Source organism: Xenopus laevis, chromosome 5S, assembly GCF_017654675.1.
Source record: "Xenopus laevis strain J_2021 chromosome 5S, Xenopus_laevis_v10.1, whole genome shotgun sequence".
In the NCBI taxonomy this organism is placed as follows: Eukaryota; Metazoa; Chordata; class Amphibia; order Anura; family Pipidae; genus Xenopus; species Xenopus laevis.
The window spans coordinates 82,001,287-82,029,075 of record NC_054380.1 but is presented as its reverse complement, the minus strand read 5'-3'; the positions used below and the strand labels follow the sequence as shown (position 1 = coordinate 82,029,075).

Here is a 27,789-nt window from a genome sequence, read left to right as displayed (position 1 = left end):
ACTTCCTTCCTTACATGTTAATGGTAATAAAAAATATAAGCCTAAAGAACCAATACACAATATCAATACCAATACCAATAAAAGCACATACGTTACTGCAATAATGAAATGAAATAATTAAGCAAACTATATTTCTTACCATAAAAATGTTCAATTGGTGGTTAATGACATCAGTTTCCATGCCAACAGCACCTTGGGACTCTTCATGTTCCTCTACGCCCTTAAGTAGGTCAACAAATTGTTTTAGTGTGCTAGAAAACTCCTCAGTTCGAGTTATGGTATTCTCAGTTTCCTCTTTTCTGGATTTTGCTCTGTCAAGTAATTTGTTACACTGTTTATTTAACGCTTCCAGATCTCTTCTAATGGCAATAAGATCGGGTGATGACTCAGTTGCCAATATTTTCTTACAGGTCTTATTTGCATTTTCATTAGTTGTTATTAAATCCCTCAGTTTCTTTAGAAATTTGCTTATGTCCTGTTTTTGACCCTGCAGTATATTAAGATCCCTTCCCACTGGAGCCATACTGTCAAGTTCATCATCTAACTCAGTGAACTGAGAAAACATCTCTCGAATGTTGTTTTGGAAATGTCCAATTCCTTGCAGTTTAGTCTCTAAGAAGGAACATTTTTCTTCTATTTCTTGAAGGATAGTATGATGTTTTTGCTGAAGTGACTCTGCTTGAAGAAGTAGTTCAGTAACACCTTCTGCATCAGAGGTATCTACCGCAAGTTGATGTGCCAGACTTCTGGCAAAGTCTATTTGAGGTTCTAGGATCTGAAGAACTTTTTGTTGAGCTTGCATTATTGTAAGGTGTTTGTTACTATACCCTTGTGGACCAAGGGAATTGTGAGCGTCTAAATGTTCCTCGGCTACAGCCAGCTGCTTTTCTGTGTCTGTAACAGATTCCTGGAAATCCTTGAGACCAATCCCAAATTTCTCCAGTGTGTCCCTCTTAATATGCAAATTGTCAATAAGTTCCTCAATCCGACTGTTCATGTTTTTGTTTTGCTCTCTGATGACTTCTGCATCTGTCTGACAGCAGTTTAGTAGGCTCTCTGCTGCACTGTTTAAGGTCTCCATCATTCCCCTCTGCTTATCAACATTCTTTTGCAGAACTTTTACTTGCCCAACTAAACTCTCAATGGCACCAACATCTACAGAAACTTTAAATTCAGACAATTTATGCTCACATTCCAATATCCATGGTTGAATAATGTCTTCCAACTCCCTGTATTTAGTAGCCTTCTGTTGACAGTCAATCAAATTATTTTGCCTTTCCAAAACCTGCTTGTTAATGGCTTCCCAATTACATTTGAGCATGGAAAGTTGGGACTGTAAGTTTGCTTTTTCATTCCCTTTTGTTTTCTGTAGAAGATTTTCAGCTTCCGTAGTCATTTTCTCATAGGTGCTGAGCTGGCCCTTTAGTGTATTTTGTACTTCTGTCTGCTCTGCAATTAACATCTCTAAGATCTCAAGCTTGGCTGAAATTGGTTCTGCTTCATTTTGCTCTTTTGTTTTAGTTTGTATCCAAGACTGAAGATCTTCAGACAACTGATGAAACTTCTGGGAGCTGGCAAAGGCAATTTGCAGCTGATCAACATGATAACCTGTATGAATAAAGTAAAACATATTTAAATAATGGACGAATGTGGTAATATAATTACTATAAATTAAAAAGAAAATATTAAAAAAAACATTAATTCCAAGAGATTCCAGGAATTTCAGAGCATAACACAAGCTAGAAAAACATTTTTTCTTACTATGATTTTTTTCAGAAAGAAATAATCAGTAAGAAGAGTTTAATATGTGTTTCCATTGCAATATTTTGTAAGACTGTAATCATCTGTTTGGAGGTGCTTACTCTACTGGGGGTGGTGTTAAATTATTTTGATACACAGCCAAATATCTGTATTTAATACTTTTGTAACAATTCATGGATCCAAAATGTTTGATTGGATTACAAAAGCAAATATGGATATTTTGAATATGCTAGCTATGTAGCGAAATGTCTAAAATAAGCCACATGTGCAGCTTTTTCATGACCTGACATTTGTCTCAATATACAAAAGACTTTTGCTTTAGGACTATTCATTTATGTAGCAATGCTTCCAAGACTCACCCACGCAAGCTTGTGGAGGTTTTAGTGCAGTGGCTTTTGTTTAAACACAGGATAAAATATTACATTCACTCATATCATCAGTAGGGAGAAACTGCTTATTATAAAAAAGAGATAAGTCATATCAGGACAGCCAGACGAATTTGAAATCAGTTAAATATACATCTTTTACCACTGCATAAATACTTAAATGGCCATATAAATTTGATGCTTCCTCATCTACTGTAAATAAGAAACGATGAAACATCTAGCTGTCTCATTCCCTTTTGACTTGGTTTAAAATAACTGATGACAATAAGAGTGAAGAATGCTATATATGTTTAACCAATAGAGTTTAGTTCATAATTTGTATGTTTTTGGAAACCCTTTTCTTTGTTTATAAAAAAAAGTATTTTACAACAGAGACGTGAATAGCACTCTTCCATGCAAGCCTGTCTCCAAAAATAGCACTCATTTTACTGAGAGATTTATGATTTCATAATTTAGTTTTGCATAAGTATGTGGTTTTTCACATTCTTGGAGCAGTTAGAAATCTATAGTATTCTATCAGATCAGGCTTTTCAGATATAATATATTTTTTCTATAACCAACCTGCTTTTTCTTCCAACTCCATAAACGGCTTTTCAACAGTATCCATTTGCCTATTTAATTCTGCTATCATGTACTCCTCTGCCACCAGATCTGAAAGTTCCTGGCAGAGGACTTTGGTCTCTTCTATGTACTTCTTTTCCTTAGACAAGTCTTCCTGAAGCTGCTTTGCTGTTTGGAGCTTTTGTTTGACAGTGTCAGGATGGGAGCTAACCACCATATCGGTGCTTAATGTTTTACTCATGGAACTTAGTTTCTCAGCAAGGCCCTTTAAATTGTTCTGATAATGTGTGCTTTTGACAATAGCCTGTTCAATGCGATTACATCTATCACTCAGTTGTCCTGTTAGATTTTCCCATTTACATGCTACAGATGCCAACTGTTCTTTCACAAATTCATCACTGGAAGGGAGCTCACAGGGCCTGTTAAGGATCCTCTGCCCAGCAGAGCTAAACTGTTCATACTGTTGTTTTCGAGCATCAAATTCTTTCAGAAGGAACTAAGAGAGAAGAGAGATTGTTAGGAGACTAATCTGTATTATGACCCTCTACTCACTACAAGCACTGAGAATATAAAAATGATTATCAGTTCAACTCTTAAACATGCTTGTGGTGACTTTATTCCTATTTACTGAAGTATAGAACAGGTTTGATGGCTCACATTAGAAATGGGCTCCTGTGAACCAATATCTCGGTATACTACCACAATGCTTACCATCCTTGTTTCTTCAACCACAATGGGCAGAAACCTTTACCAAATCTTACTGTAGTTTGAAGGAATAGTTCAGTGTGAAAATGAAAATAAGATAAATAGGCTGTGCAAAATAAAAATTGCTTCTAATATAGTTAGTTAGCCAAAAATTTACAGAACAGAACACTAGGGATGTCGCGGACTGTTCGCCGGCGAACTTGTTCGCGCGAACATCGGCTGTTCGCGTCCGCCGCAAGTTCGCGAACGTCGCGCGACGTTCGCCAATAGGCGTTCGCGTCAAAATCGTTCGACCATTCGACCATTCGATCGCTAAAATCGAAGGATTTTCGTTCGAATCGAACGATCGAAGCCATTGGATTGAATGAAATCATTCGATCGAATGGCTTCGATCGTTCGATTCGAACGAAAATCGTTCGATCGAACGATTAAAATCCTTCGATCGTTCGAATCGAACGATTTTCGGATGTTCGAAGTTCGCGAACTGTTCGCGAACTGTCCGCATTTTTTGCCGGTGTTCGCGAACGGCGTTCGCGAACACATTATCGGCGGTTCGCTACATCCCTACAGAACACTGCTTCCTGCTTTTCAGCTCTCTAACTCTGAGTTAGTCAGTGACTTGAAGGGGGTCCACATGGGACATATCTGTTCATTGAGTTTGCAATTGATCCTTAGCATGCAGCTCAGATTCAAAAGCAAACATTTATGACCCATGTGGCCCTCCCTTAAATTAATGATTGGTTACTGCCTGGTAACCAATCAGTGAAAACCAAAAGAGCGGCAAAGCAGAAAGTAGTGTTCCGGTTATTATGTTACATATCCAGTCACTCTAGCCTTTATACATTACATTTTTGGCTAACTAACTATATTAGAAACATTTTTTATTTTGCACAGCCTATTTACCCAGTTTTTATTTTTATACTGAACAATTCCTTTAATGGGAATGCAATAGATATTTCCATAATAAGCCAAGACAGGTTTATAACTGAGATATCATTTTAATAGTTTGTTTTGCAGTAAATCGACAATAATAAATAGAATTCTGTGTTTTGGGAAACAGAGATGGTATGTCATAATAGTAAAAAAAGATTTTTATGAAAGATTTTCATGACGATAGTGTTCCCTGTGCTTTAATAGCTATTTTTAATAACTGGATATATCTGCCGTTAAACTGCTGGCCAATTTTGACATTCTATGTGCAACACAGAATTAGCTATTATTGTCTCTGTACCCATTAATATCTGATGAAAACCAAGAATTTCTCTGTAAAGTTATATGTGAAAAAAGTATTATGAAAATATGGTATTTGCATTTCACTGGAAATCATTTGCTAATTCTGGTTCAGACAGCTACACCAAAGAAACGTCATTGTTTACATTGCTTTCCTGAGTTAGCTTTGACAAAGTAAGTGCAAGACAAGAAATGTACCATATGCCTCTACCATTCCCGAATAATAAATTAGTTGATGCACATTTCACCTCGCAGTAACTTCACAATCAGCAGTTTCTCTGAAAAAGTAGCATACAAGGACTACATTTCATTTAAATAGAACTGATACATAATCATTCCTACTTGTGAATGGATTATGAGATCCAAAATGTTGTTGCAAAGTAAAGAGGGACAGAGATGTGAGTTGTCACGAGAAATACTAAAACACTATTTTTGACACTAGTAATTTTGAGAGTAACCCAAATAACTTCTCTGACAGTAAGCCTGACTAATAGAAGGAGGGTTGTGTTGTATTGTATAGTATTGGATATGAAAAATAAACTTTAATTAATTTTGAGTAAAGTAAAAATTGTGGGGACGCATTAGCTGATGTCATCATTGCCAAATAAAATATCCAGTGAATTAACCTACAAGCATTTAAACAAAGTTGGGGTTCATTTATAAACAGTGGGCAAATTTGCTCCTGAGCAGTAACCATTGTCGACTAATTGAATAATTGCTTTTAGTGCTCAACCTGACGCTGACTGAAAAAGGCTGATCACTGATTGGTTGGTATGGGATACTGCCCAGGAGCAAATTTGCTAAGCCCCATGATGAGTTGATTTATAGAGTTTATTTAGTCATATATACACAGAGTTTGCAACAAGGGTCAAACCAAACAATAGAATTATACTGCCAACCTATTAATTATGGCATATTTCAGATAATTATGCAGAGAATTTTAAATTGTCTGCCATGGCTGTGTCTGATTACATTGTTCCAGCGAGGCACAATGCTAAAAGATGGCACGTTATAGAAGAACTCTCCTATCTATCAGAGTGGGCATTACAGATATTGTTTGTAAAGTAATTCTAAATTTTTTCCTGGCAAGTGAAAAGCAGGAAGGCTACCACCTATTGTCTGTCACAAATTGAGTACTTTTTTTCACTAATTTTTCAGCGAAACGGGACAGATTCACCCATCACTACCCAACAGCCCTTATGAAAACAGCATAAGGGCTGTTCTATTGCTTTGCATTTGCCCTTGCCTTGTTCTTGAGCCCTTCTTAGTAAATGTGCTGTCCTATTTTTACATTGCCATTGATTATAATGTTAACACCATGGCAGACTGTTAGCTTTATCAATCAATGTAAAAAAAAAAAGTGAATCCTTTTCAAACAGAAAGGAAGTGAACGTGTACAGTGTACTCACCTGAACTTGCTGTTTTTGAGTTTTCAGCATATTTGGATCAATTGAGAGTGGCCCAAGTACACTGGCCATGAGTTCTTTCTCAGTAAGCCATTGATTCAGCTGCACCTCTGCTGTCTGGAACTGGGTCAGATCGTTTGAAGATTCCTCTAAAGTTTGCTGTCTTTCAGCTGCCATCTTGTTAATGCCTTGCCATAAAGAATCTATTGGGCAAAACATAATTACATTGATTTCTAAAAGAAAAAAAAATATTCTAAACAAGTCACAAGTTTATTTAGCAAATAATATCTTTCTAGAAAAATGTGTTTACTGAAATATCAACACCATCAATTCTGCATTTGATGTATAGAATACCTATTCCTCTTCACACTAGGAATGTCATTATTGTGAATATACTGGCTTTCCAACATGGACAGAGGAGAAAAAAATACATACACAGAAAATGTTTCTGTAACTAAAGAGGATAAAATGAACTATCACATTTCCAGAAAGCTGGATAGTCTGTCAGTTGCAATGTAAACTGTTTATAGTAAGAGTTGCCATCTCTTGCACTATGGATTACATAGGAACTACGTGTCTTTGCCTCATTTGTAATGGAAACATTCTACAGCAACAAATCTGCTGCTAGGAAAAAGATACCCTGTACATATATGTAAGACAGTTTACTTATTGTGGGCAGCAGAACATCTTTTGTGCAAAACATGGGCTAAAGGCTACATAAAGGCTAATAGGTGCATGATAAATCATAAGTAACATCAGCCTATAGCAGAAGACCACAGCCAAACACTTTAGAATGTAGTGGAGAGTTTCCCTTTTTTGATAATGAAAAACAATAATGATACAACTTGTTGTCAAGATAATCTTAAGGGGCAGTCTATCAAAGGGGTAGCTGACCTTTACAATAACATTACTATGATATAAAATGTCCTATTTGAAATAACTTTTTAATTGGTCTACATTGTTTTTAATTATTCGCCTTTTCTGCCTCTTTTCAGCTTCAAAATGGGAGCCAAGAAACTACAGCTCCACTCAGTTGATCTTACTTTCTATTCAGGCCCTCTCCTGTTCATCTTCCAGTCTGTCATTTTCACCACTGCCTAGTTGCTAGGGTAAATTAATAACAACTAAATAGCTTCTGAAATTGCAAGATGAACAAAAAGCTAAATTAAAACCCACAAAAAACTGAAGACTAGTTGCAAAATATCCTTGTTCCTGTGTGCATCATACTTATCGTTATTTTTAGGTGAATTTCCCCTTCAACTGTTTTATACCTCATAATATCCCTGTTTCAAAATCAAAAAAGTGTAGGCCAAACCCCTAGCCATGGTCTGTTCAAACCAACCCACCCCAAAATCCAGACAAATACTGCCCATTTTGGGGCTCTGCAAATCATTGCTGTTTTGCCTCAATATGGGGGTCTTTTTTTAACAGGTTTTCTTTTTATTGATTTTCACATTAACAAAACCAACATCCAAAATAATTAAAAAAAAAGGGGGGGGGTTACAGAAGGAAAATATTTTTTAATATCTTTTTAATGTGTTTAAAATATTGGTTCTTTTATTTTTAAATATGGTTTGGATTCAAAGCATATTCTGCATTTCTAAATCAACCTAGTTTGATAAAGAAATTTGCAAATTTTTCGCTGAAACATATAAAGGGATGGTTACTGCCAGTGTCGGACTGGCCCGGCGGGACACCGGGAAAATACCCGGTGGGCCCCGACCCTTAATGGGCCCCCGCCGGGCCAGACACCTCTCCAGATATCTTTAAAAAAGTTTTCCTCCCGCAGCGCCGATCAGCGCAGCGCCTTCACGCTGGTGCGCCAAGCGGCGCCTTTGTGTGCGCGCACTCTGCGTGTCGCAGTAGGGGGCGGGGTCGGAAGGGGCCCTGGACAGTAGTCCCGGTGGGCCCCAGGCCCCCCAGTCCGACCCTGGTTACTGCTTTTTCTGACCTTTACCATGACCATACCATTTTGGCTAGGCAACTTCCAATAATGTTAGGCCACTTCCCCTAGCCTATAATTTCTTCTACGATGATAATAAACACAATGTAAAATGCAAACATAATAAAAACACATTTGAATTGTTTCAGTAATGCTACTGCCAGAGGTCCTAGGGTGTCTATGTATAAATATGTGTGATTCGCATACGTTTTTAATTTTTTCCAGCAGGTATTAGGTGGAAATATTTTTATTTTTTTGAAAAAACTTGATCATGGCAATCTATACATTAGACGATTCGAATAGTATGTTATTTACTGTATGAAAAATTTGAATGTCTAAAATTCGATCGAACAGTCCCGACCAGAAAACTCGAAACAAATTTGAATCAAGCTTTCCTCTAGAAAAAAATCGAAACTTTTGCGAGTTAATTTTTTTTTGACACGCGCAAGTTTTTTGATATACACATTTTTTTTTCTCCCATTGGATTCTATGGGGCATCATTTTCGAAGAGAAACTTGGCAAAAAAGTGTCTCATCACTACTAACATCTTCAAATAGTGCAATGGATATCTGCCATTGACTTCTACATGAACTCGGCAGGCTTTAGGAAGAATAGTAGAATTAAAACTGTTTCCAGGGTCAAGTTGTGATAAATCTCACATTCTAATTCAAATTCGAGTTAGTGGTTTTAAATTTGAATTTGTGAGTTTTGACAAAAAAAAATAATTTAAAAATTTCAATTCGAATTTACCATTCGAACCTTAGTAACCTTGTTAAAGGTAGACGCCATACTTTCAGCATCAGCACACTATGCTCTGTTTATAATGATAACAGCAACATGTAAAAGTTACAGGACTTGCACTTTTTCTAGGACCAAAGATCAGAGAGGGGGTCTCACAGTAGGGGTGTGGAGGAGGGTGGCAAGGCTTAGGCGGTACATCTTCACAACCTCATCATCAGACAGCTGGTCAAGAGAAAGTATTAGTTGCCTGAATTGACGAGGCTGCCTGATGCAGGAAATCAAATGGGGCATATCGCTCCTGGTGCTGCTGCTCCTCCTCCTCTAGCTGTTGCTGCCTTTCCTGCCCAGCAATAATTGCTATGGCAAACAAAGGTGACAGATTATAATTTCATGCCCAAGCTAATTTAACTCCAAAAACTCTTTCAAACTAAAATAGCATCAGGTGAGGGATTTTATTGGTAACCCAGTGTTTCCCAGCATTCCATGCAGCCTTGAACTATTTTTAGAACCATAAGGATAGATAGCCTAAATCAAGATTTTAAAATTGCATATTCTAATTATCGTAGTCTCTCAGGGAACTTGGCAGGTCAAAAAATGGATTGCTAACAAAATTCAATAAAAATTTGATGAATCTCGAATTTGAATTAAAACTTTTGAATTTCGGATTTACACATTCGAATTTCGAGTTTCCAGTTCTCATAACTCGTATTCTATTACTCACATTGAGTTCTAGTTAATAAATTTTAAAAATATGAATGACAACTCAAACATAGTTACATAGTTACATAGTTACATAGTTACATAGTTAAATTGGGTTGAAAAAAGACAAAGTCAATCAAGTTCAACCCCTCCAAATGAAAACCCAGCATCCATACACACACCCCTCCCTACTTTTAATTAAAATTCTATATACCCATACCTATACTAACTATAGAGTTTAGTATCACAATAGCCTTTGATACTATGTCTGTCCAAAAAATCATCCAAGCCATTCTTAAAGGCATTAACTGAATCAGCCATCACAACATCACTCGGCAGTGCATTCCACAACCTCACTGTCCTGACTGTGAAGAACCACCTACGTTGCTTCAAATGAAAGTTCTTTTCTTCTAGTCTAAAGGGGTGGCCTCTGGTACGGTGATCCTCTTTATGGGTAAAAAGGTCCCCTACCATTTGTCTATAATGTCCTCTAATGTACTTGTAAAGTGTAATCATGTCCCCTCGCAAGCGCCTTTTTTCCAGAGAAAACAACCCCAACCTTGACAGTCTACCCTCATAATTTAAGTCCTCCGTCCCTCTAACCAATTTAGTTGCACGTCTCTGCACTCTCTCCAGCTCATTTATATCCCTCTTAAGGACTGGAGTCCAAAACTGAACTGCATACTCCAGATGAGGCCTTACCAGCGACCTATAAATGTTTTCATCCCTTGAGTTAATGCCCTTTTTTATGCAAGACAGAACTTTATTTGCTTTAGTAGCCACAGAATGACACTGCCCAGAATTAGACAACGTGTTATCTACAAAGACCCCTAGATCCTTCTCATTTAAGTAAACTCCCAACACACTGCCATTTAGTGTATAACTTGCATTTATATTATTTTTGCCAAAGTGCATAACCTTGCATTTATCAACATTGAACCTCATTTTCCAGTTTGCTGCCAAGTTTTCCAGTTTAGACAAATCACTCTGCAAAGTGGCAGCATCCTGCATGGAACCTATAGTTCTGCACAATTTAGTATCATCTGCAAAAATAGAAACAGTACTTTCAATGCCCACCTCCAGGTCATTAATAAACAAGTTGAAAAGCAAGGGACCTAGTACAGAGCCCTGCGGTACTCCACTAACAACACTGGTCCAATTAGGAAATGTTCCATTTACCACCACTCTTTGTAGTCTATCTTTTAGCCAGTTCTCTATCCAGGTACAAATACTATGTTCCAGGCCAACATTCCTTAATTTAACCAGTAACCTTTTGTGTGGCACTGTATCAAATGCTTTAGCAAAGTCTAAGTAAATCACAACCACTGCCATCCCAGAATCGAGGTCTCTACTTACATTCTCGTAAAAAGAAATTAAGTTAGTCTGGCAAGATCTATTACGCATAAAACCATGCTGGCACAAACTCATAGTATTATGATTTGCTATGAAGTCCAGTATCTTATCCTTTATTAACCCTTCGAAAAGCTTTCCTACCACTGACGTCAGACTAACTGGCCTATAGTTTTGAGGCTGAGGACGGGATCCTTTTTTGAATAGAGGCACCACATTAGCAATTCGCCAGTCTCTCGGCACTATGCCAGATCTCAATGAATCCTGAAAAATTAAGTAAAGAGGTTTGGCAATCACAGAGCTAAGCTCGCTAATTACCCTGGGATGAATACCATCTGGCCCTGGACCTTTGTTAATCTTAACATGTTCAAGTCTCTTTTGAATTTCTTCATGTGTGAACCATGCATCATTAGTTGTATTACTAGAATTGGGAGTGTTAAGAAGGAAACCTTCACTTACTGGTTCCTCATTTGTGTAGACAGATGAAAAACATCATGAAAAAAACTCTCTCAAAATAAATCTGCACCTAAAAGAGTAACATGATTAACTAAAAAAAGACCTTTGCTTGGCCAACACTGAGGAATAGACAATTCATTAACTTGCTATACAGAGTTGGCGTATTGTGTGCAATCATCTAGATTTAGTTTAGAATATTTATTCAATTTTTAATATGTGCACATTAGATTTATTAATCTTAATTAAGTAATACAATTCATTGCCCCAACATTACCTGCTCTAGTTACCTCAGCAGTCAACTACACAAGCATTTAGAAGCAATGAAGCATTTATCAATTTTATGTAACTCTTAGGGGCCCATTCACTAAGTTCGAGTGAAGGAATAGAGGGAAAAAAACTTCAAATTTTGAGTGTTTTTTTTTGGGATACTTCGACATTCGACTACGACTTCGAATCGAACGAATCGAACTAAAAATCGTTCGACTATTCGACCATTCGATAGTCAAAGTACTGTCTCTTTAAGAAAAAACTTCATCCCCCTAGTTCGCTACCTAAAAGCTACCGAAGTCAATGTTAGCCTATGGGGAAGGTCCCCATAGGCTTTCCAAGTTTTTTCTGATCGAAGGATAATCCTTCGATCGATGGATTAAAATCCTTTGAATCGTTCGATTCGAAGGATTTTAATTCGCCAGTCGAATATTGAGGGTTAATTAACCCTCGATATTCGACCCTTAATACATCTGCCCCTTATACTCTACAAAACATAAATCTCACAAAGCAGATGTACCAACATGCTTTCCCACTATGGATAAGTACCTATTTTATCCAGCATTTCTTTCCACTTGGGTGACTCTGGTGCATCTGGGTTTGCAAGCAGCAGATCTTTCAACTTTTCCTTTAGCAGGTCCACGTGTTTTTCCTTTTGCTTTATTTTGGAAGCAAATCGCTAGATCAAAATATTAAAGATTGATATCATTTAAAAAATGTATTATTTTCATTAAGGAAACATAATAGAAAACATATTTCAGAAGTGAAGCATGAGCAGGCCCTGCTTTAGGATGCCTGTACACCAGGGGTGTCCAAACTTTTGGCTCGCAGCGCCACATTGGAAAAAGAAAAATTGTCTGGGGCCACACATGAAATACACAAACATGTTTGGTTTGTAAAAGTAAAGGAAATACACAGAAAAGAACTACAATGCCAGTTGGATAACCAGATGGAGCTATACACTGAAATATGGGACACCTGGATATTAAATAGACTTATTATTATATTATTATTACTAACTGGGCAATGTGCAGAGTCCCCCTCCTCCTATATCTTTTTCAACAAGAACTTTTCCCTCGGGAACCAAACTGGGCCGCATTCATATGCATCCTGGGCCGCATGTGGCCCTCGGGCCGCAGTTTGGACACCACTGCTGTACACCATAGGCAGATTTTCACTAAGGCTTGCAGAGGCTAAGCCTCTCCACTCCTGTTTGCATAAAAAATTTAAATAAAAAGTCAAAAATGTATTATATTAAAAACTTACATATTGGCAATGTGGTGATTTGCCAATATGTTTTTTATATAATACATTTTTGACTTTTTATACAGACTGAGTGTGCAATTAATATAACTTTTTGAATGTGTGATGCAATCGTTATGGTATCATTGTAACCAGATGTCACTTTCACACCTCTGTGAGTTTCAGTTAACACCTACAGTACCTGAATAGTTCAATGGAACCATTGCGATTGGATATTGGTGACTGTTTCCTTTAGGGGTTAAGATAAATATGCCATTCCTTCTTCCAGGAGTGCTGCATTAATTTTTATCACAACTTAAACTGTAGTACACATGCCTTTATTGTATTTCCCCCTTCTTCTGGGTAAGCTAACAGATCAGTTACTTTCACTTAGACACAAATATTGAGGTTGAAGTTCAATGCAAGTTTTTTTTCAATCCCATCTACTATTATATTGTATTGCAATTTGCAATTGCATTTTTAGACAAAAATTCACCTTGTGTGAATTTGTTGAATTGTTGAATTACAACTTTTGACAATGTTAATAATATGGGACCGAATCAGTTGTTTCTCCGCCAGTGGAAAATTGCTGGTGAAGATACCATTGAAGTAACATTAGAATTATCCTACCCAAACAAAAAAAATCACCCTCTGCCTATGCTGTACACAGGACTATTTAATTTATCAATGATAAACAGAATCTATTAGATCAAAACAACCGATTCTCCACTAAAATATATTCTTATTAAGGATCAGATTACCAAAGGTAAGAAAAATGTTATTTATTCAATAAGATTTTTTTGTAGCCAGGGACCAAAAAATTCAGTTTTCTCTAATTTGCTTTGATTTCTGCCAAGACAGCTCAGTCTTTCCTGGGTCAGTCAAACATGCAGTGGTAAAAAGATATCACACATACAGCCGACCATCCTACTAAAAAATAAGAACAGTATATACTGTTAGTGTTATGTCACTTTAAGGTTTTTATAAACACAGTTGTTTTGGGTCTGAGTACTGGCAATGTATTACTACAAAATGTTCATCATTTATCAGAGATTAGAGGAGTTTGTACATATGACAAGTAGGGATTAAGTAGGGATTTGGCCAAATTTTTCTGTGCTGGAAAAGAAACTAGTAAACATGAACCAATCAGTATCTTTTTTCAAACGTTAATGATGGTTACCAGTCAGTAAAAAATACTAATAGATGACAAATTTGTCCTACCTGTTTCCTTGCCAATGTAAATTAATTGAATAACTTTTTCTTAGGATGAAATATTCTTAAAATTAAATGTAACACTACAAGTATATATCTATTATTCATCAAAAAGTACAGCAGCCTATTACCATATGCTGTTCTATCTGGACTTTCACTGAAACACTGTCTGTGGGATGTTCCCATTCTGCGGTCTCGGCCTGCATTTTGGTAAGCCATTTCATTAATGCATCCGTCTCCTCTTGCACTTGTTTCATTTGTGAAAGCCACTTTTCCAACTCAGAAACTTTTTCTTTTAACAAACCTCCCAAGTGCTGATAACCTTCATTTACATCAGATATCTCCCTTTGTACATTGACTAGCTCTGTAAAAAAAAAAGAGAAAAAAGATCAAATTTGTTTTAGGGAATGCCATATTTCAAGAAGTTTGGTGATAGACAACAACAAGCACTTCCTATTTCAACATATTTCCATTTACCCTTTTCAACAACTTATATATGGATTTTTAAGACATTGGCAATGACAAGCCAACAGGTGGAATTGAAGAGGATAAACTGATAAATATGCTTTTCTGTAGTATAGTTTTCTTATATTTAGCGAGAAGTCATTATGGGCTGTTCAGAAGAAAACTGCATTGGTGAGATATGGGATTTAATCTTTCATGCTAAGTTGCTTGTAAACACATCAAGGCTAGCTTTTTATTTTCATTAGAGAAATAGTTTCCTAATACAGTGTTTGATGTGATTTTCATTGATCAGACTAGTCAAGTATTATGCAAATAATGTGATCATTATGCAGACCAATCTAAACAGATCATTATTCACTTGAACTTTCTGCATCCTAACAGCAGCCTGAGTGGCCTGCAGTTTGCATTATTGCCACTTCTTTCTTGCTATTTTCTCTTTCAGGCTTGTCTTTCAATCTTCTCATTGAGTAATGAGGTGCATGCATGTTTAGGCATGTCTAATGGAACACCTTGACAGTTGTGATGATTTGCTGCTTAACCTGCACCAGGAGTGGTGGCATGTCACCATGAATGATGCGCCTCTTTTCTCATGTGCAAACATTCAGATAACATTTAACAGTACCATGTCCTGCACTTTAAGCAAACTGTCTGAAAGAAGACCCACAGTCTTTATTTTTTTTCCATTTTCTTTTGTATATCACTATTCTATCTTGGACATCAGACATCATTGTAACACTCCCTCGTAATCTCAATAAAAATAGTATTTCTCTAATCTAATCATGATGAAGCAGTTGAATTGCCATACACTGGTGCACAGCTCCCTCTGTTGTTGAATCTGTATAAGTAAGCACTGTGTATGTATGTATATGTGTATATATATATATATATATAACAACTTAACCCAGCACTCCAACATACAGCCCCCAGGGAAAACTTATTTTTGCACAACTTAAAGGTAACATTGAGTAAAAAGAGACACTTTTAATTACAAGGTTTGTACAAAGTATGCACAAGCTGACGAGCCCGTCAAGGCAGTGTCCATGCGTCAGTCCTAACTATGTGAAAAAAGAGAATATTAGCTTTGGGGGGAGAAAGACCATACCTGCTTTTCTCTTTTTTTAGAATGATCTCTTCCAAAACACACTAAACACAGAAAAACACACTTAAATGCAGTCCATCCCTTTCTATTGGATGCACCCAATAAAAAGGGATCAGCTGCATTTTAGTGTGTTTTTCTGTATTATGGGGAGGTGGCTCTCTTCTCAATGCTTGCTCTCCCAACCCCTGTCTAATGGTGTCTTTGGAAGAGATCATGCTAAATAAAGAGAAAAGCAGGTATGTATATATACACACAGATACACACAGCAGGGAAAAAGTATTAAACACATCAACGTTTTCTCAGTAAATACATTTCTAATGGGACTTTGACATGAAATTTACATCAGATGTCGGCAACAACTCAAGTAATCCACGCATACAAAGAACTCAAAACAAATAAATCCATAAATTAAGTTATGTTTAATAAAGTGGAATGATACAGGGAATATGTATTGAACAAATGAAGAAAAGGAAGTGCAAAAAGGCATGAAAAGCCAAGAAAACCTGCTGAAATCTGTCAGTATTTAGAAAGCAATCCTGCCCCCTATCAGTGCAAATTAATGTCAACTGGTTTAGTTCTAATTGATGGCATATAAAAAGTTTTCTCATTACCAAGGTATCACACAAGAAGCATCTCTTGAGGAGTAAAAGCAGAGAGCTCTCTCAAGACATTCACAACCTTACTGTTGCAAAACATACTGATGTCATTGGTTATAAATGTATTTCTATGCTTCTGAATGTTCCAGTGAGCACCGTTGGGGCCATAATCTGGAAATGGAAAGAACATCACTTCACCCTAAAACCGCCTCAACCAGGTGCTCCTCATAAGATTTCTAACAGAGGAATCAAAAGAATAATCAAAAAAGTTCTCCAAGAGCCAAGGATCACTCAAGCTTCAGAAAGACATTGAATTAGCAGGTACAGTTGTTTCAAAGAAAATAATAAGTAATGCAGTCAACAGATAAGGTCTCTATGAATGCTCACTGTGCAAGAGTCCACTGCTGAAGAAAAAGAATGTTGAAGTTTGTTTAAAGTTTGCTGCACAACATTTGGACAAGCCAATGAAATTCTGGGAGAAAATAGTCTGATCAGATGCCAACAAAATTGAACTCTTTGGATGTCATTGCACACACCATGTTTGGAGGAGAAACAGCACTGCACATCACCCCAAAAACACCATACCAATAGTAAAGTTTGGAGGTGGGAACATCATGGTGCGGGGCATATTTTAGCAGACTTTATATAATTGATGGAAGGATAAATGGAGAAATGTACTTGGGACACTATTGATAAGAATCTGCTGCCATCTACCAGGATGCTGAAGATGAAACGATGGTGGACATTTCAAGAAGACACTGACCCCAAATAAACAGCCAAGGAAACTCTGAATTGGTTTCAGAGAAAGAAAATAAAGCTGCTTGAATGGCCCAGTCAATCACCCTACATGAATCCTATTGAAAATATATGGAAAGAACTGAAGATCAGAGTTCATAGAAAAGGACCCCCGAACCTTCAAGATTTGAAGACAGTTTGTGTGGTAGAATTGGCTAAAATCACACCTGAGCAATGCATGCGGCTAGTTTCTCCATACAGGAGGTGTCTTGAAGTTGTAATTACCAGCAAAGGCTTTTCTACATTTCTGTAAGCATGTTTAATACTTATTCTCTGTGTCATTCCACTATATTACACATAATTTAATTTATGGACTTATTTGTTTTAAGTTCCATATAAAAATTCTGAACGGTGTATTATATGTATATATGTAGCTGTATTGCTGTAAGATTTATTTTTGCTCAGTTACACAACAGCTATTGTAGCTGCTTGAAAACCATTTTACTTGACCAGAAACTCACACTTAACATAACAATACAGTACATAAAACTTGCTCACCTTTATTAGTTACTTGTTCCATGGCATCAGATGTCACTGTCCCGTTTATAACGGCCCTGCCTAGAAGCCACAGAGGAGTAGAATGAGCTTTATGCACTATATAATTACCAATTGCCATGAATAAGCAATAAATGATTTTGTTAATCAAATGTTTGCAGGCAATATACTGAGAACATTGCCCTGCTTATCCCACTTATTTTTATTTCCTTCATTAAAGACTACATCAAAGCTAAAATAAGCCATAGAGTTGGCTTTGATTACTGGTATTTTCTGGGGTTTATTGTCGATGCTCTATTATACCACTTACTACATCATTCCTACAATTGGAGAAGTGTGTATTTATCAAAATAGAAAATGTTAGTTTCTTAGAAGTCAGTTTTGAATACTCAGAATATATAATATTGTACCTGATGCTCTGACTTTTGCAGGCGAAGTCATGGTGCTGATTAAGTTACAAAGAACTGACCCTTTGTTATTAACTTTCTGTACCTCTGGGCCTTTCTGGGACCACTCCTCTTGCAAACTCTGAAATGCAAAATAAAAGCTTGTGTGTGTGTGTGTATATATATATATATATATATATATATATATATATATATATATATATATATATATATATATATATATATATATTGTATACACTTTAACATGTCAAACCCAAAGATGGCTTTTTGCTCACACTAAATGCCAGGGATTTGGCATCCTGCATTTATTATTCAGCTGGCATAATTTATTTGACAAAATGCCAATTGAACTCACCTTGCTCTTTTTCAAATCTTTAGCTAATTCTTCTACACTTGATGTTGTTGAAGCAGTAGGTATTTCCTCAGTTATTGATGCACACCATTTCTTTAAAGACTGAACTAAAGACTTAAAAGCATCCATTTCATCTTGGCAAGAAGACACATCTTCTTTCCTGGAATAAGAAATTATAGAATCATAAGACTAAAGATACAGAATATTTAGCTATTTAGGCATTGGTATGTCAAAGCAGCAACACCAGTACTGTTAAAACTTCAGTTTACTGATATATATTAAAAACATCAGACCACACCATGAAGGCCTGATGCATTTCGGGTGATCCAACCATTGATCATAGATATCATAAGCATATGAGTATTTCCTTACTCAGTTCACAAGCTACAATACTTGTACCCCCAGCAAGAGGAAGCTGGTACACACTGGTAAACCTAAGATTAAGGGCAATAGGGGTAAAGTCAGTAGAGTTTTATTTCTGCCTTGGAGCAAACCTGTGTATGCAGGTATCTACCAAAACAGAAGAATCCATGAATCACTGCTGATATCCCAAACATGTGTCTTTTTTGCTTACTGTGCACCGTGTATTAAAGTACTGATTTTATGTTTGTAACACAATTAAGATACAGTGCAATTGTACTTACTTTGCCTTAACAGTTTCTTCAAGATCATTAAACCTTTTCAGCATTGTTTTAACTTTTTCCAAAGCAAGTGCCTTGTCTCCAGGAATACCATAAACACACATCTCTTCAACAAGCTTCTGCAAGTCTTCCAAGTTTGTCTTGTGGTCTGCTAGCTCACAGCTTGCTTCCTGAAACAGAACAAAGGCAAAGCTATTTCTAGCAGAAACATTTCTGAACAAACTATAAACGAAATTCAGTATTATAAATAAGTATACAACAAATTATTCACATTTTAATGGTTGCAACACTTCTAGTGTCTTTGTTGATGTGCAAATGGCAGTTATTTATATACAATAAAAAGCCATATAAGTTTCCATAAACTGCTGCGGGTGGAAATGGCAGGATATCTGTTTTCAGAAGACAAGCTGCCTATTTTCAGTCCAGAAATCCTCTATTGGCAATTTTCCCAAGACACACTTATGTAGTAACATTTTAAAATATAATGTTAAAATGCTTGATATGCCTCTACAGCCACTTCCTTCAGTGACACTGCTAAAGAGTTTAAATAATGATTGTAACATATACCTGCATGTACTGAGAAAGCTCTGTCACATCTTTTCCATGACCACCTGTCTCTGTAAGAGACTGAAGCTTTTGATCCAGAAATGAATTAACTTTATCTGATAGTTTCTCAAACGTCTCAACCTTTGTCTTTAGGTCTTCCATCTGTGCAGTGCGCTCTTTGGCAAGTTCACCAGCTTTGGAAAAACGGTGAAACAGTTCATTCATGTTTCCTTGTAAAGAAGATGCTGTTGATGGGTCTGCTGTTTCCATGAATTTTTGGACTTTGTCGTTTATGGTGTTAATACTGCTCTGGCGGTTGGAAATATCTTGTTCTAGAATCTAGAGAACAGAATGATAAACATTTAGATTTAGAATATTTTATTTCATGTTTAGAACAACATTTTTTTATCATGATTTAGGAGGGGCATGTAGAGGTAAAATTACTGACATTATTTTTTGTAATGATTTCCTGGATAGAGGAAGAATTCAGTGGGACTTGATGTTGGCCTTTTAAATCTCTTTCCACCCCATCCATCCAGTCCAGCATTTCATTCAAACCATCCTGAACACTAAGTGAGCGGGTCAAGGTAACCTGTAGATTTTCATTCCAGTCATTTACAGACTGAGATAGAGTGTTGTATCTTCCCACTATATCATCTGTAAGACACAATCAAATTGCTTGTAAATAAAATAGCGGACCACTAAACATACAGTTAAAGGAAATAAATAAGTATGAAAGCAGCAAATGAGAGAATCGTTGATGGGTTTGAATAAGGTTTTAAGGCACTGTGTATATAAGTACAGTATATATACATACAGGCTAACTGTATATATCTAGATATACACATCTATAGAGTAAAACTAGAACAGTACCGAGGGGCTTTTGGATTTCATCTTTGTTTAGTGAAAGGCCTCCTTTGGAATCCATAAGTGCATCAGCTGCTTTCTTGAGTTTTTCAACATCAGGCTGGTGAGCAGATACCTGTTCGCACAACACCTAAAATTAAAACCATAAAATATTAATTGCTGATGAAATAATATTAAATTTTTTCAGATTCTGCGATTTATTTATGTTATATACTAGTTTGATAAAACTTAAATTATAGTATTTTCTGTAAATAAGTCTCATTTAGCTTCTCAAAGTCTTCCAAGTAGAACATCCAACAACTAGAGAAACTTTGAAACCTAGTGAATTCACAGCATGTACTGATTTAGCATAGTCCATACCAGCAGTTATGACATGTGACAGTAAGGGGCACATTTACTAAGCTCGAGTGAAGGATTCGAATCGAACAATTGAACTAAAAATCATTAGACTATTCGACCATTCGATAGTCGAAGTACTGTCTCTTTAAAAAAAACTTTGACTACCTACTGAGTACCAATGTTAGCCTATGGGGACCTTCCCCATAAGCTTTCTAAGCAATTTCTGATAGAAGGATTAAAATCCTTCGAATCGTTTGATTCGAAGGATTTAATAGTTCGATCGAACAATTTTTACTTCGATCGTTCGATCTAAGTATTTGCGGTAAATCCTTCGACTTCGATATTTGAAGTCGAAGGATTTTACTTCGATGATCGAATATCGAGGGTTAATTAACCCTCCATATTCGACCCTTAGTAAATGGGCCTCCCCGTGTCAATGATTTCAATATTTCTTTTCAATAGATAGAAACACAAAAGACCACATACTATAACACACAATCACTTTGTATTCAATTGCTGTAATTTGTAGCCTTCATTTAATATATACGGAAAGAATATTTAAAAAAAACTCCTTCTGGTTATAAAGCTGTGTTTTTCCTCTTCAGGTTACACTGCAACCTTAAGCGCAATTTTAGGCATGCTGGTGACTGGGATATTAGTAGCTCAGAAAGTATAGGTATGGGATCCATTATCCAGAAACCAATTGTTCAGAAAGCTCCGAATTACGATAGACTCAACTCCCATAGACCCTCCCATTTTATCCAAATAAATATTTTTTTAAATGATTTCCTTTTTCTCTGTAATAATAGAACAGTACCTTGTACTTAATCCAAACTAAGATATAATTAATCCTTATTAAATAAACCCAAATAGGTTGGTTTTGTTTCCAATATTTACATGATATTCTATTAGACTTAGGGGCTGATTCACTAACTTCGAGTGAAGGATTCGAAGGTAAAAAACTTTGAATTTCGAAGGTTTTTTTGGGCTACTTCGACCTTCGACTACGACTTCGACTTCGTAAAAATCGTTCGACTATTCGACCATTCGATAGTCGAAGTACTGTCTCTTTAAAAAAAAAACCCCTAGTTCGCCATCTAAAAGCTACCGAAGTCAATGTTAGCCTATGGGGAAGGTCCCCATAGGCTTGGCTAACTTTTTTTGATCGAAGGATATTCCTTCGATCGTTGGATTAAAATCATTTGAATCGTTCGATTCGAAGGATTTTATCTTTCGATCGAAGGAATTATCCTTCAATCGTTCGATCGAACTATCTGCGCTAAATCCTTCGACTTCGATATTCGAAGTCGAAGGATTTTAATTCCTAGTCGAATATCGAGGGTTAATTTACCCTCGATATTCGACCCATAGTGAATCGGCCCCTTAAAGTATGAAGATCCAAATTATGGAACTACTGTATCCATTATCGGGAAAACTCTGATCCCAATCATTCGGGTCCCATACCTGTAATGCAAAATCTCCAAAAATTGTACCCCAATAGCTGCTATAGCAAGCACCTGACAGCTCTTGTGCAACCATTTAACAGAAAACTGTCACTTGGAAAATGCATTACAGTCAATGGGCGTTATTTCTTATTTTGCCTTTTTTGTCCAAATGCATTAAAGTCAATGGGCATCTCTTCTAATAGGTCTTTTCTTATGCCGACATTTTGGGGCAGATTTTTCAAGGGTCGAATTTCGAAGTAATGGGAGATTTTTTGAACTCCCATAACTTCGAAATTTGAATACAAAAAGAGCAACCGAAATTTATTGAAAAAAAATTAAAGTTTTTTTCTGCAGGTGAATAGGCTGTATTGGTATCGTTCGAATCAAAGTAAGATCGTATTCGATCTACTTAGATTCGAAGTTTTTACAAAAAACTTTGATTTTTCAAGTTCCACCAAATGACTCCAAATAGGTTTTAGGAGGTCCACCATAGGCTAAAACAGCAATTCAGCAGGTTTTAGATGGCGAATGGTTGAAATAGAAGGTTTTAAAGAGACCGAACATGATTTTTTTCAAATTCGAATTGAATTTTGGCCTATTCGATGGTCGAACTACACAAAAATAGACCTTTGATAAATCTGCCCCTTTATGTTGCAGTTTTGCTAAAAAAAAATCTCATGGGCTTTTTTCTTATGGCAACTTTTTTTCTTATGGCGAATTTTTCCACTACGAATTTTTGCTGCAGTTTTGTAAAATAATATGCAGATGGCGAAATTTGGAATTTCACTGCGAATCCATGACTGGTGAAAAAATTTGCTCATCTCTAACTGTGACATCACTTGGAGGTTTGGTGTCAGGAAAATGGTTTCATGCTGTGGGTCTACTTGGGTGCAGGTTGTAAATATCAATTTAGAATGGTGATCTATTTTTTTGCACCACTACTCACTAGTTATTTTATGCTTGCTCCTCTTCAGGAGTGAGGAATGTAAGTTTTCTTTGTAACCTGACTTCCTAGCCTTTCCATGGGTATTGTTTTGTCTGTGATACTAGAGAAGCCTTACCAAAAGCATGAATACTGCATACAATTACAGAATTATACCAAAAAGAGTAACAACTACCTTTGTTTCTTCAAGCTGTCTTTGCACATTTTTGGTATCGGAGGCAATAGGCTCCAAAAGTGTTTTGTTTACAACAGATTCCGATATCTCCAGTTTTTTTAGTAGGGAGGATGAGGCATCCTTGTAATGCTGGCATTTGTCAGATAAATCCTTTAAGTTGTTTCCAAGAACATTGCACTAAAAAAATACATTACATGGTTAGTTGATGTCAACTCATCACTACAAAAATGACTAATAAAATCAATAAAAGACAACAAGATATATTCTAAGAATGTAACTACAGCTAAGCAAATCATTACAGTGTCATTTTTTTTTACAAAATGTTATAGAAAATGGTCCACTGAATACAGTGCACAAAATGTTTGCAATGGTCTCTTGAGACACCATTTTAAAAAAAATAATAATTAATGTATTTGTAGCCTGAATCTTAATAAATCAATAAATTCTACCTTAGAGTGCAAGGACTTGAATTTCTCTGAAGCTGTATCCAGTCTTTCCTGTACTATCTTGCATGTTTCCAGAGTGTTAACATTGTTGTTGTCTTCATCTTTGTTGCAAGATTTTGCGGCATCCAAAACCCTCTGTCCTGATATAGTGATGTAACGTAAGTCCCCTTTGTGAGAGATCACATCTTCTGAGAAGTTTTTCTGCTTCTGAAATTTGATATTGATTGCTGCAAAATCTGCAGGCCCAGATTCCAGTTCTTCCAGTTCACCCTGGGACTCATGAAGCCAGTTTTCAAATTCACTGCAGTCTGTAGAAAATTTTTCTAACTCTCCTTGTAAGTTTAGTATAAACTTCATCTTTTGTTCAGAGTCACAAAGTGCTGTCTCATACTGGGCTTTTAAGTCTGCAATATCTTTTTGCAACTTTGCTTTCTCTTCTGTTGACAGATGCCCTCCCTGTTTCTTAAGTAATGCTTGGGCAGACTGCGTAGCTATAATAACAGACTGATGCTGTGCGACAAGTTTGTCATGTTGTGCCTAAAAGAAATATTAAATGTGGCATAAGCACAGTTATCAGAATACTCTATTTCAGTTGTTAAATATATTTAAAGAGAATTACTATACAGTTTGGGGACTAGGTCTCAATTTTCTACATTATTTTACGGTGTCCTATTTTTATGAAAAAAAAAACTGAGCAAACTAAAGCTATGCTTTAAGAGAACATGAGAGAGTACATGACTTTTAATAACAATGCTGTACAAATGACTTTTAATAACAATGCTGTACAACTAGCTGCATTGATGGCTATGCCATGGATGTCGATTCATAATTAACTGAGAATTATACATCATGATGCAGAACAATAATTTATGAAATATATTAAGTTACAGTTTCTTCTATAGAATAAAAATCCTAAGGTAACATTGTCTCTTGCCACCACAATGCCAAAATTCTCTAAAACTCTTCTGCCCGCATCACAGATATTTGCAGACACTTTCCATACAGTATGTATGGTACAAAGGTACTACAATGTCAAAATTTGTAACACATCTAGCAACCCAAAACAAACAGTCAGAACCTACAGGTTGATATGTTTTACTAGACAAAAAGCAAACGTAACTGTGACCTTATTCACGTCATCTGTTTTGGTTTCCCCAATTCTATGCAGCTCTTATAAACATTCTTTGGGGCAGAAGTGACTAACACTAGTGAAAATTCGCCAGCGTGACGTCATTTCGGAACTGTGCCAATTTCCTAATGGGCGCAGGTATCACTTTGCTAGCGAAGGAGATAGACGCTAACATTGCTTCGCATTATAACGCAAGGTGAATTTTCGCTCTGGCGAACGGACATAAATCCGCAAATTCACTACGATGCGGATTTTACTGAACGTTACCTCATTCACCCGACTTGCCTTCGCCAGCTCAGACCAGATGAAGTGCAATGGAGTGCATAGAACTTCCTCCATTTTTAGTGCAAAAAAAAAAGTCAATAACATTTTTTTGGGTCACCGGGTTCCCTCCTCCATTTTCTAACATATGGAACGCAAACTATACACTGGGCTCATGTGTAGGGCATTATAACAACTCTATTTTATGTATTAAGGTTCCCTGGACTTGTGTAATGTAATGTATTTGCTGCAACATATACAGCCATGTAACTTTATCATTTCCTTCAGTATGCAAATTAGGCAACGGTAGCGCATCTTCGCTTTGTTTGCGAAAGTAACTCTAGCGATAATTTACCAGCGCTCAGCACCCTGGATGCAACTTCGCACTTTAGGGAATTGGCGTTGTCCTAGCGTATTTACGCCTGGCGAAGTGTTGTGATGGCTGCGAAGCTGTCGCTGGTGAATTTTTGCCGGTTATAGAATTTGCCCCTTTATATTTATACATTTTTATACATGCTTTCCCTAAATCTGTGTACATTCAAAACCCTCCCCTATCCTTTACTCTTTGTACCTCCACCCTCTTCTTTTCAGCTTATATGTTTCCCAATACTTTGTGCACCATGTGCATTTTCCTGGCCCCCACGTTTAATTCTTGAAACATAGTATTTTAATAAATGTAAGTATTTTACACAGTTCTGATAATCCAAAGCTACCATATCAAATATTTGCTTTCAAACAGCTCAAAGATAAATTCTGCTTAGTTGACTTTCATTACTAGATCTCCAACAGAGCAACTTTTATTATATCCCCCCACTTCGACTAAAGACTTTAGTTGTGCCTCCCATAATTTTATCACTGTGCTTGTCTAAGTACTATTAAACAGCATGTGAATCCATTTAAATGGTTACACTAAAAAAACTGTGTTAAGATGATCTAATTACAGACAAAATGGTTTAGTTCTTTTTTTAACAGTACAGGTACTTTTATATCATTGTTTTACCATACCTTTGCTCTTTGATATTGGTTGCTTAAATCTTCTTTATCCTGTTTGTGAATATTTACAGTTTCCTCTTCCCCATCTGTGTGTATTAGATTCCCATTGACCTCTTCTACTCCATCAAGCAAAGAGTCCTGGTCTTGATGGTGTGTTCCATTTTGTTTTACATTGATTTGTCGCACATTGTTGCCATTCACTGCTTCTTTGTCCACACATGACAGCCAATCCAAAAGACTTTCAATTTTGTTTTTGCTTTCTTCTAACTGTTCTACAGCAGCAGACTGAAAAGTAAAATTGCATTTTTCCATATCCATTTTTATGTAACACAGAATAAAAGTGTACAAAATGTGGTTTTGGTACAACCTATATAATAAACTGAAAAAAGTAGACCAAAAAATATGTACTCCAATATTAGAAAGCACTCACGGCACTATGGTTTTCATAAAAAAAGGTGCGAGTTTCGGTCCAAGATTCCTGATTACGGTCCCACGTGGACCAAAACGCTTCGATATGAAGACTGAATAAACATTGTTCACCTTTTTTATGAAAACCGTAGTGCTGTGAGTGCTTTCTACTATTGGACTATATATATATATATATTTTTTTTTTTTCTTTCCCTGATGAAAGCTCCAAAATGGAGCTGAAACGTCGGATTTAATAAAACCTCCTTTGCATCAACTCTTTTTCGCTCATAATTCCTTGGAGTGCTGTCACTTTGCAGTTTTATATATATATGTATATATATACACACATACAGTATATAGCTAGTTAGATATACACACACATATATATTTTTTTAATTCAACATTACTTTATTTCTGTTTTCTCTTTTTTACTTTTTTTTCACTAATTTTCTTCCAATTTTTATATCTCTGTTTCCTTTTCTGCTATGCTAGGAAGCAGAGGGTTTAAAAAACAAACCAAGCAAAGAACTGATAACTTAGCACAACCTTTGAAACAAAACCTACTATTTCTATACAGAAATATAGTATATGAAAATAAAGTTTCCAATACAGTCTTGTAACAAATAATTAATAAATGAACAACTGATCATTCTTAAGAAACTATGTTGGAATTTACGAAAAAATATATATATATTTTTTTCCCTGACAAAGGTTCTGTGTGGAATGGAAACGTTGGAGCTAATAAATCTATATTTTGTTTGACACAAACTTGGTCTAAAGGTGTCTTTGGAGTGCCGTCAACTTTTCCCAATATACTGTATATAAAAATATATAGGAACCTTTTCAGTTTCTTTTTTAATTGCAGAAGTAAGTGCTTTATCCAGTTGCTCCTTGGATTCTTCTGCTCTTTTGCTGAGAAGATCAAACTTGCTTTTTGCCTCCTTTAATTTTTGCTCAATGACAGCTCTGTCCTCTGGTAAAAGTTTATCCCCGTATTCCTGTAGAAATTTCTCTGTGTTTTTTACAATCTCTGCTAATTCACTGGACCCAGCATGCATATCCTTCTGCAGCTCCTGCAAACATTCAAAATATATATATATTGTAAATATTACCAAAAAATTTAGACTATGAGATGCATCCTAGTATTAAATTCTGAGATTCTGCAATATACATTTTTTAAAATATTTATAATAGTGTATTTTTATATGCTTTCCAACTCCTAATGCTAAGTGATGTAGCCCGCTCGCACGCCCTGGCCTTCAGAATATCAGCGTCTGGTGCACAGTGTTGGGGGGCTTGGCACCCTCCACATCAATTTAGAACAGAGTAAACACTGGCACTCACGGCAGGTTCAAGCAGGGGTGTACCCTTGTGTATTTATTTAGCAAACGTGCAATGTTTCGTGGTTTACCTCTTTCCCTTTGACAAA

The 27,789-nt window shown here is 36.3% G+C and overlaps 1 protein-coding gene across 21 annotated transcripts in view; it reads right to left on the bottom strand.

Moving 5' to 3' along the window:
• Positions 1-27,789, bottom strand: part of LOC108718009 (dystonin) — a 243,134-nt gene that overhangs the window by 58,703 nt on the left and 156,642 nt on the right. For all 21 annotated transcript variants that reach the window (XM_018265528.2, XM_018265532.2, XM_018265535.2 and 18 more), the window contains 16 exons: positions 27,200-27,433; positions 25,965-26,237; positions 23,573-24,106; positions 23,124-23,300; positions 20,228-20,351; positions 19,803-20,011; positions 19,376-19,693; positions 18,812-18,978; positions 18,171-18,327; positions 17,819-17,936; positions 17,412-17,471; positions 14,090-14,322; positions 12,054-12,183; positions 6,053-6,252; positions 2,709-3,204; positions 140-1,608 (listed from right to left, as the gene is read on the bottom strand). In XM_018265528.2, coding sequence (XP_018121017.1) covers positions 140-1,608; positions 2,709-3,204; positions 6,053-6,252; positions 12,054-12,183; positions 14,090-14,322; positions 17,412-17,471; positions 17,819-17,936; positions 18,171-18,327; positions 18,812-18,978; positions 19,376-19,693; positions 19,803-20,011; positions 20,228-20,351; positions 23,124-23,300; positions 23,573-24,106; positions 25,965-26,237; positions 27,200-27,433 — 4,899 coding nt within the window. The remainder of the gene's footprint in view (positions 1-139; positions 1,609-2,708; positions 3,205-6,052; positions 6,253-12,053; positions 12,184-14,089; positions 14,323-17,411; positions 17,472-17,818; positions 17,937-18,170; positions 18,328-18,811; positions 18,979-19,375; positions 19,694-19,802; positions 20,012-20,227; positions 20,352-23,123; positions 23,301-23,572; positions 24,107-25,964; positions 26,238-27,199; positions 27,434-27,789) is intronic.